The following is a 14,384-nucleotide window of genomic DNA, read 5'->3' on the forward strand; positions in this document are numbered from 1 at the left end:
GATAAAAAAAATTTACAAGAATTTCAAGAATTTAAATAAAACTGAAGTACATACCCTGTTCCAAGTGAATGCCCCCAAACAATAAAAGGGGAAGACCCAATTCTTTCTTTCACATATCTATAAACAACTTTGGCATCGTGCACAACACCAGTCTCATTTGGTGGAATAGGAGTTGAATCCGCATAACCTGAAAACAAATGAACAACTATCAGTGAAGAGCACATGATCATCAAAATGCTTGATTTAACTGTGCAAAAGAGGCTACCCAAGAAGAAAGTACGGACATGAATTCTTGTGCTGTTGCACACTACTTAATGCAATCTACCTCACAAAAGTATTTATAAGTAAAATAATTCTAAGTAAAATCATTAGAAACATAAAGTTGCACGCAATAAATTCACAGCTTCCTCCAAGATGGTTCAAAATTCTAATCTCAAAAAAATCATCAAGCACACTATCAAACCAGAGAATGAACATAAAATCAATGAATGCAGTATAAAAAAAGCCATCCATCTCTTGTCTATCACAGAGGACTACAATGTATACTACCTATATAATAATGTAGTATTCATAAGTAGGGAAACCCATTGCACCTCATTAGAAGTCAAACATGACTTTACAAACTCCACCATATTCAAGTAATTGCATTCATCAATGACAATTCTTTGTTTACCAATTTATATATATATATATATATATATATATATATATATATTATATATATATATATATATATATATATATATATATATATATATATATATATATATATATATATATATATATATATATATATATATATATATATTATATATATATATATATATATGGTCAACCCCCTATTCACGAGGGTTAGGAACCACAACCCCGTATTGGAACCACCCTCTAAAAAACCTTATAATAGTAATGGAAATGAACACTAGACCCATGATACATAATTAATATATCAAAACGAGGTTGATAGCGAGTGACAGGAAGTTGGAGGCAAAAACAGGCCAACCTCGAATGATAGTGTTTGAGACATGTGCAAAACAGAGTATTCCTTAGACGCGCACACAGAACAAATTTTATAAACATGCCTGATCACACCAGAGAGATCGTGGGCGTGGAATGACTAAATAGCGGGAAGCTCACATGACTGTGACGTCAGAGGTCAAGAGATTCCCTGTGAAATGAAAAATGCACGTACATCAGAACAGAAAAAAGACATTAATGTGCGTACATTCATACATTTATTAGCGTGTGTGCATTTGTATGTCCATTAGTAGGTGTAAGTGCATATGTCTGTTAGAGCAAAGGAATGGAATAAAATTCCTAGTGTGGTAATTAATGGGGAATCGTGCAACAGACGTTGAGTGTGAAACCAGGCCATAGGAGGTGCTTGAAGATCCACGGAGATAAGGTACAGTGAAAGAAAGACTTTGAACACTTTTACACAATGACATTGATTTTAGATGCTTTGAATGGGGAAGTGTAGACACACTAGAAAAGACTTATAGGATATATCCATTGCACTCATTGATGCATTTCAGTGTATGATAATTATGGTTTCCTTTTCAGATGGATTCGATTGTTGCTACCTAATAATGAATTCTCTAGACTTTAAATGGCATTTATTCAATAGAGACTTGTAGAGTTATTTGACAGCAGGGATAGTTCTGTATAACAAGGTAATGCAGGGTAATAATGGTGCTTTAATGATTTTTGGGATTCTTTAATTCATTTTATCCAATATGATTATTTAGAAGAGTAATGGGGGTTTAATTATCTTTTTGGGATTTCTTTAATTAATTTTATTTCATTTTTCATGTTAGTTACTTTGAGAAATAAAGATTATATTTTCGTATAGCAAGAGTTTGAATTCGCCTAAGATTTAATGATTGACTGTCAGCTAGCTACAGGGAAGGTAGGTCATGCTATCATATAGGAGTTATCTCCTTTTAGTTAAATGGGGTCATTTTGACACCCATAACAGTGGTGGCAGCGGTAAAGGGCAATTAGACCTATGGATTACGTTTCTGGAGAGACTGGGAATTATAATGGAGTTAGGGGATGAGGTAGATTTAAGGAAATAGGGATTATAGTTATGTATTTTTGGCAACTGTCCCTCTACTGCCGACAAAGGCGTTGAAGTCAGCGAAATTCAAGTGGTCAAAGAGTCAGCCAGCCTTCTAAGGCAGTGGGGGGACGGGGCTGAAAAGGGAGGCGCCTACCAGCGAAGGTCCCAGACTCCTGAGTCGACAGGAACTTTTTAGAAGGATCTTGACTAAATGTTGCATCATAATACTCGGGTTTTCTAACGACGCGACGGCATGTGCAGAGTTCTAATAACACACCTGGGAGATTCTTGAACAATCATGAGAATAGGTGCCTCCAACTCGTGTGCGAATGCTTCCTCGCTTCCGACTTTCTTGAAGAAGATGCATTTTCCTTTCCTTTAATATATAATACTTCACTATAGAGCGATTACCATGACAAGCCCCTCTAAAGTAAGCAAAATGGCCGAAGCAGGTAACAGTCAAACCTTGGTGCATAAGATAACTAATATAAGTGGGGGAGTTAGCCCTTTTTGGGGCATTGTTGATGGTGTTCTGTTCCAACCAGTGCAAATTTTTATTGAGGGAGTGAATAACTACTTAAACACCAAGGGAATTTTAAAAAATGCAGAGGCATTCACTGAGGCAAAAGCCTTGTTAGATTTCAATAAAGGGGATTTGTCATTTAGATGCCGTAGTTTCCAATACACAAAATGTCGGTCATGGACCAAATTAAATGCATTTCTGAGGGCAGCATATGGAACAAGAACAAGAAGATATAGTGAGAGACCTAAGAGGTTTTTACAAGATTAGGAAAGGTAATAAAACCTTATTGAGCATAGCTAAAAACTTTTTGACTCAACGAGAGATTGGATACAGAAATTGAAAAATTCCACATGGGTAAATGGTGATAATATCTCACTTGACATCTTACAGAAACTGATTCATTTCGCACAGCTCCTGCACGATGTCCCAGACGCCATTGTAGATAGATTTGATGAAAAGATTGAACCCACATCAGATGAGGAACTGATTTATTCCCAAATTCAGAAACACATGTCCAAATGTCCCACAGTGGATAGTAGATTTATTAATGGGACCGGTCCAAGAAATACAATACAAAGGGATCCAAATTTTCCTTCTCCCCTTTTGTGTGCAAAAGTGGAATATAAGAGAAGATTTATGGATCAAGAGCAACAGCAATTGCGTTGTTTCAAATGTAAGGGACCAGGGCACACAAAGAAAGTGTAGTCAAATATTGTGGAATATGCAAAAGTGCAGATCACTTTTGGCAGTACTGTCTATCTCAGAAACGGAAGGATGCAAGACCCACAACTCAAAAACCCGGTAGTTATAACATGAGAACTTCCCAGGCTAGTTACTCAAAAGGGGCAAAGGGATCGGCGGAATTTTTTGGAAAGCCAATCAACGAAAAGGGTACAGATGATTTGTACGTGACAATGTGGGGGACGCCCCAGAGCCCAGGCCAATTGTCAATGGATTAGTGGGAAACATAAAGATCCCAATTTTTATTGATATGGGAGCGTCAGTTATCTTAATGAACCATGATCTTTATCAGTCCACGTTCTCCCAATGCCCTTTGAAAACCTCACAAAAACGATGTGTGATGTGCAAGTCCATAGATTAAATACCTTAGGTTTTATAAGAATACGTTTTGCTCTGGGGGATAGACTACTTGGCAATAAAAGGGGTTGCGTTGGGCAACCGACTTTTGTTGGGCCATCCTGCACGTAGGAGACACTGGATATAGGCCCATACAAGCACTTGTGTCATAACAGTTGGGATACCAGGTGTTTTTACTACATATGCAGATAAAAGTGAAAATGAGGATACAGAGGTTAATATGGGGAATACCAGCAGTGATACTGGTAGTAATATGGACGAAAATTGTGGTCACATCAGAGATACTAGTAGGAATACCGGTGGTGGTATTGGTGAGCATACCAATAATATTGGGGATACTGACGGTGGTGTTGGTGATTATAATGGGGATATTGGTGATCACAGTGGTGTTAATGGGGATATTTGGGATAACAGTAGTGACAATGGTGGTTATAATGGGGATATCGGTGATATGTTGTCTATAGTAAGGGTACTGGTGACAATTGTGGCAGTATTATCAGTGGTGGTGTGAGAAATAAGTGGTGATACTGATACTAACATTGGGGTTATGGTATTAATAAGGGTGATATTTATGGCAATGTGGAACATAAGGGTGTCATGTATAATGACCACAAATATAAAGGTGTTTTATCAGAGGATGTTATTTTAAATCCAGGTACAAGGACTATGGTCAAATTCAAGCTGAGGGAAGTGAAAAGATTCAAAGAGCTGTGCATAATTGAGGGTAGCAAGAAACTAAGAGGGGTTATTAGTACCATATCAGTGAACAGAATATCAAATACTGGTGTAAAATGGTTGGAATTACTGGACTCTAATGATACAGTTAGGAAGTATCAGAAGAACACTTATGTGGTAGACCTCCAAGATTGCAATAATGTTAGTGGTTCAGTGGCTATCGTAGAGGGGAAAACTGAGATTTCAGAGGCAGAATGCAAACAAGGAAGCAAATCTTTAGGGAACATTTAGCTAATGCAGACTACAAGGAGCATAGAGAAGCAGTAAGGGAACTTTTGGCTGAATTTAGAGATACTGGGTGTGTCATGGCCGTCCGACCAGACGGCTTGATCTCGAATGGTCAGTAGGATTTGAGAACGTATCTATTTGCAATCCTATATACAAATATGAGAGCAATTTTATCATATTGCATTACTATGACATCTAGAGTCTATGGAAATAGTTTATAAAAGCATCAGCGTATGTATCAAGTTCATCTATGTTGGCAACACTGCGCCTTTACAAACGATTCCTACGCCCGTCACTGTTTACACAGTTGCCACCTATGACTGTCTAAATTGGCAACACTGCGCCCTTACGAACTATTCGTACACCCGGTACTGTTTACACAGTTGCCTCCTACGACCGTCCTGATCCTTTTGGCCATCGTATCCCTTATAATCATTACATTATTTATGATCGTCATATTCATATGACCTTCATTTCCTCATGGGCTTCGTAGTACTCATGTCCATTATAGCCCTGATGGTCGTCATGCTTCCAAAGCCCTTCATAGCTCTCATAGGCGTCATGGATCTACGGCCATTACAGCTCTACAGCCGTTATAGCTCTACAGCCGACATGGTTATCACAACCTAGCCTACTACCACTGGACTGTTGACAACCTAAACGGCAACCGTCTAAAGTTGACAGAGCTAAAGTACTGCTCAAGCTTTCTTATTCAAAACTTTAACTGGAGCACACAACGGCACTGCCGCTTATCCTACGAGAAAATTCATATTTCTCCATAGGTGTGTGCTCCTGAAATGAAAGCGTAATATAATGATGCCACCGAAGACGAGAGATTGGCAGCAGTAGGCTGCGACGTCATGACTACCACCAATTTGATAGCAGTTTTGGCTATGACATCATCACGCTTGATGGAAGCGTGAGGCTGTTGATGGTACTCTTGCAGCCAAGATCAAGAGACCCAACCTGCAGTGGCATTTCTACTTTCACAAGGATTTGACAGTCCTGGCTCGAAGATGAAGAAGAAATTATTCTTCTCCTCTCGGCACGAGGACCAGTCACGAAGTCCCTGATTCTAGTATTCTCCAACTCTTCCCAGCCACAGTAGACTAAGCTTCCATCATTCACTTGTTCGACAATTACAACTACTTCTTGTGCTTTCATATAATAGGGATGAAACAATCCTGGCTCGAAGATGGAGAAGAAACTTCTCCTCTTGGCTCAAGGATCAGGATTGGCAGGAGAACACACTGGCGTCAAAGCCAGTCACCTAAGCTTGTTGACGCCTAAGTGGAAGGATACAGAGGAAAGACTTGCGTCTTTTCCACTATGTGACTGTTATATCTCCTAACACTTGTAATTTCTCTCCTAACACTTGTAATTTCTCTCAAAAACAATGTGCGTTTAAAAATCTCCAAATTCGAAAGCATAGTTCTAAAGTACTCTTGTACCTCGAAGTGAAATGGAAGGAAGTCTCCGTGTAGGCCGCAGCTGTGAAGGGACGTCATGGCGGGCGCCATGTTTATGATGTCACTGAGAATCTCGAATGCGAAGCCAGCACTCTACAAGAAGTGCAAGGGTGTTGTTGTTATTCTCATAGGCATAGCAACCTGACTCTAAAGGCTGCCGTGTTGCACTATCTGCTTCTCTACAGATGGCGATGCATCTGACCGCCATTCAGTGCATATCAGGATAAAAGGGACATCCATCACGTGGGACCCTGGATGGGAGCTCGACGTCATATAGCAATTCAACTATCCTTCTTGGGTCGCTACTCCTGATAGGCCTAACGCCGACCGCACACCTGCATCATCTCTGCCCACGTATCTGGAACGAAAACAAGATGGCGATGCACACCTCTCCCAACAGGGAAAGGAGCACAATTAGTCATAATTACTTCCCAAAGCATATCCTGATACATCCAAGCTTTGGATTTACAGGCAATCCATATGAATATGTGAAAATCCAAAGCACAGGCAACGAATTAACTGTACCTTAAGAGTTTCTGCACCTACGACTTACTACACGATGAGAACCTCGACGTCAAAATCGTTGGAGAAAATATCCGGGCATTTATCTGCTTCTTGTGATATCCAAGAAGTCTCGAAGCATCAGAAGGCTTCATGTTCACATACCCGGGAATTCCAAACAACAAACTCAAAACAACAGGGGGCAAACTAAACTGGCTTTAAAGGGAGGGAGGCGGTAAGAAAAAACTAACGGGGTCATGAGTTAAAGAGGGGTATGTGGGTGGCTCCACATGTCTCGTGACCAAGCAGAGATGCCAATAGTCCCTTGCATACACAATTATTTTAAACTACCGGTTTCCAGCTGGCGCTGATGTTAAGACCGAAGGTTTGTTTTGTACATGAACAAACATTAGGCTCATAATACAAATCGTTGGCTATTATCAGTTGACAAGATGTAAAAGATTTAACATTTTTAAACCTTTTTTCAGTTGTTACATTATTACATTTAATTTTAGCTACAACAGTATTTAATGAAAACCAAAAAATTTCTTAATCAATTATCAGTGCTTCAAAAGGTTTATCATAGTCTGTGATTGTACATACATCATTTTCTTGCTTTAGATTAATCAACATTTCTTGGATACATGGATATGAATCTGTAATTTCATATAGACTATCAAACTTACATATAGATTTCTGTGGTTTTAATAAAATACAACACTCATTAAATTGTCTATCATTGGAGAATGACAATAGTAGAGCGTGCTCTTCTAATGCAAAATGTATGATATCACCTTTTGTAATTTTGATTGTTAATTATCATAGGAAATGGTTAAAAGTGACTAATGTGTGTTGTGATCCTAGTATTGAAAGGCACAATTAAATTGTAATTACATCTTTCACAAGTGGTTTAAAATGTTTCTCTGCTACTCAAAATTTAATAATGTCTTCTAACTCTTTAGGGGTGATTAGTGTTAGGCTCAATTATTATTATTGTTCTAAAGGGTCCATAATAATACAGTGTTAAGAGTCCGTGTATAATACATGGACTCTTAACACTTTGTATTATTGTGGACCCTTTAGAACATTATATATACTCTCGCGATAAAGAGTTTTTCCCTCCTAACAATTATTATTGTTATTATTATTATTATTATTATTATTATATAAAGGATTAGTTTATCCAGACCTCTGAACCTAATAACGCCTCTTCTCGGCTGGTTTTCAGGAATTAATCCTGAACAAAAAATTTAGACTTTTTTAGGAAATCGGTTTTACTTAGGAACATAATGATCCTATTAAATAAGAAATCTTTGCCTTTAGCAAGAATGCCTTTTAATGTTGAGTTTTGAAAATGCAAGTTTCTTTGATGGTTCCAAATTGGACAATCAACTAATAAGTGTTGGACAGTCATTGGTGTCTGGCATGTACTAAGTTTCATTGGGTCTGGATGTGGATTTAACATCAAAAGACCGTGTGAAAATCTAGTATGGCATATACGTTGACTTGTTAATACAACTTCTTTAGCTTTTTCTCTTTGAGATGATGATATCTATGAATGCACTTCACTTTTTATATTTCTCAGTTTGCTTACAGTTGGTACTGATGTCCAATCTATTAAAGGCTTAATAGAGGTTATCCAGTCTGATACTAGGGCATGTGTCATAGTTGATGGAATAGTGCAAGTTAATTTGGCAACTGTATCTTCTTTTTCGTTTCCTTCAATTCCCACATGTGCTGGAATACAACATATTTTTACTAATAGTCATGATTGAATAAGTTGATGTATTTATATTTGGATTTCTTGCACAAAGTGATTTGGAGACTTGTACTTGTTTATAGCATCAATAACACTTCGTGAGTCACTGGAAATTATGGTGGATGCTGCTTTCTTCTCAGATATTATGTCTAGTGCTATTCGTATGGCTGCGAGTTCAGCAGTGTATACAGATGATATTGGGGGGAAAATTAGCTTAAACAATTTATCTTTTGAGAATGCTGAAGCTCCTACTCCAGTGTTATTTTTTTTCCCATCTGTATAGATCACAAGTTGATCTTTTCCTCTGATGTGTTCTAACGCATGTTGGTAGTACATCTCTCTCTGTGCTTGTCATATTTCTTTTTAGAAGATATGATAGCAGTACATATTCTTCCTCTTTTCAAAGTCCAGGGAGGTGGGAGTTCTATTGTTGTATGGGAAATTGACGTAATATTAAATGAATTCATTAAATATTTGGTTCTTTGTGGGAAAGAGCTATCACTATGATTTTCTAATCTCTGATTATAATTCAGAAAGCAGGTAGCGGCGGGAGATGTTCCTGCTTGAAGGGAAAGGCCCCGACGCATAGTCATAGTTATCAAGTTGCAGTGATGTTTTAGGGGTAATATACTTGCTTTTATTAACAGGGAGTTTATAAGAGATGATCCAAATACTCTGGTGGACAAACGTATTTCTTCATGATGCAATGCATCTAGTGTTTATAATGTAGCTTCTGAGGCAGATGAATATATCGGGCAACAATAATCTATTAGGGAAGAATAATCTATTATAGATAGTACTGTTGCTTTGTATAACATAAGCATGGTGATACGTCCAGTTCCCCAATTGGTATGTGACAGTTTTTTCAATATGTCAAGGGCTTTTATGCCTTTTGCTTTAAAGTATTAGAGGTGTGCTTTCCGGTTCAGGTGATTGTCAAACACCATTCCTAGGTATTTAACGTTTATGCAGAATTTAATTTCGGTATTATAAAGATATTGCTTAATTGTTTGGTGTTTTAACCATCTTTTATCTTTATAGAAAATAACTGCATGTGTTTTATTTATTGAAAATTGGAATCCTACTGAATTTTCCCAGTTAGTAATATTTGTTATGGCTGTATTGAGGATTCTTTGGGCATGTCTTAGTTTGCTACTTGTATAATATATGGCAAAGTCATCAACATACAAGCTGTTTTTAACTCTAGGTAAATTTATTGTAATGTCATTAATTGCTAAAGCAAATAAAGTACAGCTTAAGACACTTCCTTGGGGGATTCCTTCTTTTAATCTATAAGTTTTTGAATAAGAATTTTCTATCCGATTTTGGAAGGTTCTATCTGTAAAAATTTTTTAATAAAAATTGGTAAATGGCCTCTTATGCCTTCAGGGTGAAGTTTTTGTATGATATTGTGTCTCCGCAATATGTCAAGAAATATTGCCATTGTTATTTTTTTCTTATCAAATCCTTTTTTGATATGATCCTCTAGACAGGTTGGTGGATCAAGGGTTGATCGACCAGCTATTGATCCTGATTGCGTTGTCAGAATTTAATTTTTTGTTAAGACATACTTTAGTGGTGAATTAACCATTTTTTCTAGTATTTTACATAGACAGCTTGTCAAAGATATAGGTCTATAATTGGATGGAATACTTGAATCTTTCCCAGGTTTGTTTATTGGGATAATGATAGCATGTTTTCATTTACCTGGAAAAACGCGTTTCATCCAGATGATATTATAGAATTTTAATAGATATGATTTGGCAATGGGGGCTAGTCTTTGTATCATTTCAAATGATATTTTATCATGGCCTGGGGGCGATGGATGACACGAATCTAGAGCATACCACTCAAGTCTTTCAGCGAAATATCTACTGAAGAAAACTTTAAGTGGGTCTTGAAGTAAGTTGGCACATCACTTTCATTTAGGCAGCATAGGTCATGCTCCAATACGTATTTCTCTGTTTGTTCCTGGTGCGCCAGCAGGGTGACTGTTATCCCAAAGGGGACTATGAGCATTAAAATCTCCTACTATAAGTAGGGGTTTATGTAGATTATCAATTAATGCTGGTAGATCACTGAAATTCGAATTAAAATTTGGTTGGTTGTATAAGTTACAAATTGTGATCATATTTTTATCCGGCATATATAATTTGATGGATGTTATCTGATATGATTGTGATGGTATGTTCATAAGTGATACTATTATGAACATATATTGCTGTGCCTAGTTTTCCACCATCAGTTGGTGAATAACAAGCAATTTTGTACTGTCGAATGTTTTTGGGGTTAGATCCTATGTGTTGTGGTCTCGTAGGATTCTTTGTAATTCACCCAGACGCAGTCGGGTTAAGAGGCCACTTATGTTTCAGTGGATAATTTTATATTCCATTATTTGGAGGAATTGGTGTTAAATTCTGTAAATTGATTGCACATTTTACTTTGCCTCGAAGTTTATATGAGTTTGCATTGGTCTGTGGTTTTTTAATTGTTGTATCTGTATGTTGGTTATTAGATTTAGCAGTTGTTTGTTTTTCATAATTAAATACTAATAATTCTATTTCCTATTCCATAATTTCCTTTTTTGTATTTTAAGGATTCAGAACATAATTCATTCTCATGTTAAACGTGTTCAACGGCATTTCCTCAATTAAATAAATTCTTTTATACAATTTCGTATTGTGTCCTCTGTCCTGATGGTTAGTTGGTTATAAGTACCTATGAAGCGCTCATTACAACCACAAGACGAAGCATGTTTGGAGTTGTTAGTTATTGGTTCAGAAGTATTTGATCTTCTAGCTTTAGAAATTTCTGATTTTGTCATTCTATTGGTCCTTTTCTGTAGTGATAAGGAATGCTGGTTTGAGGGCTTATTTGCTTTATTATTTATTATTAGTGGAATATTTGGGTCTTGTGGATGGTTGGGCTGTGACAGCTGTATTTCGAGTTTGGTTTAATGGTACGATTTTCATTCGTATTATATGAGGGAATGTTTTGGGGCTTGTAATGAGTGATTAGTTGATTCTTTACTGTCCAAACGTTGGTTGTATGACTGGGACTGAGCATAATTGTGTTTTCCACTTGTGATGAGGTTAATACAAAGTCTTCTTTAAAATGTTCTGCTGTAGCTGGAGTTTCTTTAAATTGATTGGGATTATCAATATTCGAGGTTCGTTCCAGTACTCTTTTCTTGTCAGTTCGGTTATTAGTTGATTCCTCTTCCATCAGCAATTCTTTCCATGGATATCTGAATCCGTAATGTTAGTAGTAGTATTGGTGGGTATAATATTACGCTTATTTTAGTATTATTGAAATGAGAATTAGTTTTTATGTTTATATTATCTTGATTGTTATTGTGCTGAGTGATGTCTTAATTTTTTGTTACATTTGAAAAAGTGGGGCTTTTGGATGGATTACTAACTCCTCTTACTTTTAGCTCGAGTCTGGCTTCCGTGACTGACATTCCTGTCTTATTTATTAACAACTGAAGTTCTGTGTTATATTGGTAAAACGAGCATTCTTTAGATTTCCCGTGATGGGCTAGACCACAGTTGATACATTTTGGGTGGTTACAGTTCCAATTAGTGGTATGGTTATCTGATGCGCAAACTGCACATATTGCCTTATTACGGCATTTTTTGTATGTGTCCATACCTTGAGCACTGTGTACATCGTAGTGGCTTTGGAATGAAAGGACGAACTTCTCTATTTTGCCCGAAAACTTTTCTTTTAAATGGGAGGTCTTGGCCTGTAAATTTTACTTCGGCAATGTTGATATTTTTATTTTTGTCTTTCCTACTTGGAAAGGAGTATATCTCTAGATCTTGAATATTATTATATCTCAATTTTAAGAAGTCTAGTATTAGTTGTTTTGAAGGAAGTTGTTCTTGTTCATTGTTGGGTAGATGATTGTACCCTATACATAATTCAATGTTTCGTGGCTTGTAATTGTTACTTTTATACTATTTACTTCCGTTATACTTAAAAAGGCAGTGGACTGCTTTTTGTTGGTTACTTGGATTAGCCATTCATTGTCTTTGATGTGTCTACATTCCATGTCCTGTGCTGGATATATGTTATTTTGTATTCTAATATGGCTGTTGAGATTTTGTTGTTAGTTTTTGAGGACTAGAAATCTTGACCAGTTATCTGGTCCAAAGAGGTCATCAAAATGCACTAATGTGGGATTAAGTCGGTCATTTTGGTTTCTTTTGGTCCTTGTTTTACGTGTGTTGCTTCTCTATTAGGATTGTTCTATTTTTCTGTATTGATGGGAGGATTACTGGGCTTTAATTCAGAATTATTGTTTATTATATATATATATGGTTCCATAGTTAGGAGTTGGAGTTTACCAACTGATTTTGGTTTGTTTCTTTATGACTTTCTATGCACTTTAATTGGTGTTCTGGCTTTGTTATTTTACTTGGAACAGGGTGTTCATTTGTGGCATTTTCATTGCTTGGGGCTGTACACCAAGGAGATTCGGGAGTGACATGCCAATAGTCATCAACTGTGCCGGAGTTTTTCCATCTAGGGGACCAAGGGTACTAAAATCATCAAGTTCACTAATAATAAAAAAATTTGAGAGGGGAAAAAAATCTTGAAAAGATATCATTGGCCCTTCGTGAAGCTAAATCTTCCGCCAATGGCATAAGTGAGAAATGGCTCCCAAACTAGACAGAATACCGAGAGTTCTATTCCTATAACCAGGCACCCCCTGGAATGCGTGGTCCAGCTCAACAGAATAGTTCCACCTGAAAAGCAGGTCCGAACATTGTCGGGTAGATGATGGATCTACCACAGTTCTCACTATTAACTTCAGATTTAGCTCCACGTTAGCCATATGTTTTCTTATGTATTTGATTTAGAAAATTTTGAAAAAAAATGTTAAAAGTCCACGAATATTAACCCGAAAATATATAATGTTATATGGAACTCTTGGGTTCGAACCCAGGAAGAAATTCCTGAGGTTCGAGAGCCCCCTCACCACGTCAAGGTGGTCCCAAAATGAGGGGGTGTTGGGCTCAAAATAAACAAGCAAAAGGGCATTTAATGTGTTCTTCTGTTCTTGCAATATCACTTCACTTTCTAGTGCGAATGTATTTAAAAACTGTATGTTTTCCTATTAGTTTAGTTCTTTTGTTACATTCTGATTGACCTGATTTATAAAAATTTTCAGTTTTTCTATTTGTTCTGCATTCTGATTGTATGAGGTAATCACTTTATTTATCATTGTGCCTAATTCTGCTGCCCACTTTTCCAGTTCTTTTTCATGTTCTACATTTCCTTCGGTGGAACTCCAAATAATGTGTTCAAAGCAGTTCCAATGAAGGGTAAGAAGGATCTCTTTGACCTCTTATATACTGTATTCTCTATGTCTGTGTCTAATTTTTCTAACAAATGTATAACACTATTATTGTCACCCTTCTGTATTACTGACTTTGTTTGGAGTTTCCTTAGTGTTTCTTCACTATTTAACACTGTTGTTATGTCGATAGTAATGATCCCTAAATCTCTGATCATTTTGACTTTTCCATGTCTTTTTATCAATGATCCTTTTCTGATCTCTACCTCTGAAGAGATGAGTCCAATTATAACTGAGGTTATGATGAGCCGCATTTTGAATCTGTAAGAATAGACTTTGATCAGATTCTCTTTATATAAGTTTCACAAAGTGTTTTATGCCTGTAATATTTTCTGTCCAACACCAACCTAACATTTTTGGTTTACATATGTTATGTATATCTACCTCCGTCGGCTTCGGAGATTATATCCCTTATTGACCACAATTCTATTATCTTCTACAGCTTTCTCCTGTCTTATGTTAAATTCAGCAGACCATGGGTCTGTCTTTACTTTTATGTGATTCCAGTGGACTACTTTTTCCTTTAAATCACTTTCATTAATTATTCTATATTTGTTTAATTTCAGTAATTCTACAACTCTATATGGTCCAGTGAACTTTTACATTTGCCCCTTCTTCAATGCGATTCTGTATATATCTTTGGGTAC

At 36.7% G+C, this 14,384-nt stretch overlaps 1 protein-coding gene across 5 annotated transcripts in view; it reads right to left on the reverse strand.

Moving 5' to 3' along the window:
• LOC135196196 (lysophosphatidylserine lipase ABHD12-like) overlaps nucleotides 1–14,384 on the reverse strand; it is a 400,246-nt gene that overhangs the window by 108,046 nt on the left and 277,816 nt on the right. For all 5 annotated transcript variants that reach the window (XR_010310343.1, XM_064222798.1, XM_064222796.1 and 2 more), the window contains exon 6: nucleotides 55–187. Coding sequence is in view for 4 of the 5 variants with exons in the window: in XM_064222798.1 (XP_064078868.1) it covers nucleotides 55–187 (133 nt within the window). In the remaining variant the exon portion in view is untranslated. The remainder of the gene's footprint in view (nucleotides 1–54; nucleotides 188–14,384) is intronic.

Source organism: Macrobrachium nipponense, chromosome 17 (genome assembly GCF_015104395.2).
Source record: "Macrobrachium nipponense isolate FS-2020 chromosome 17, ASM1510439v2, whole genome shotgun sequence".
NCBI classification, from domain to species: domain Eukaryota; kingdom Metazoa; phylum Arthropoda; class Malacostraca; order Decapoda; family Palaemonidae; genus Macrobrachium; species Macrobrachium nipponense.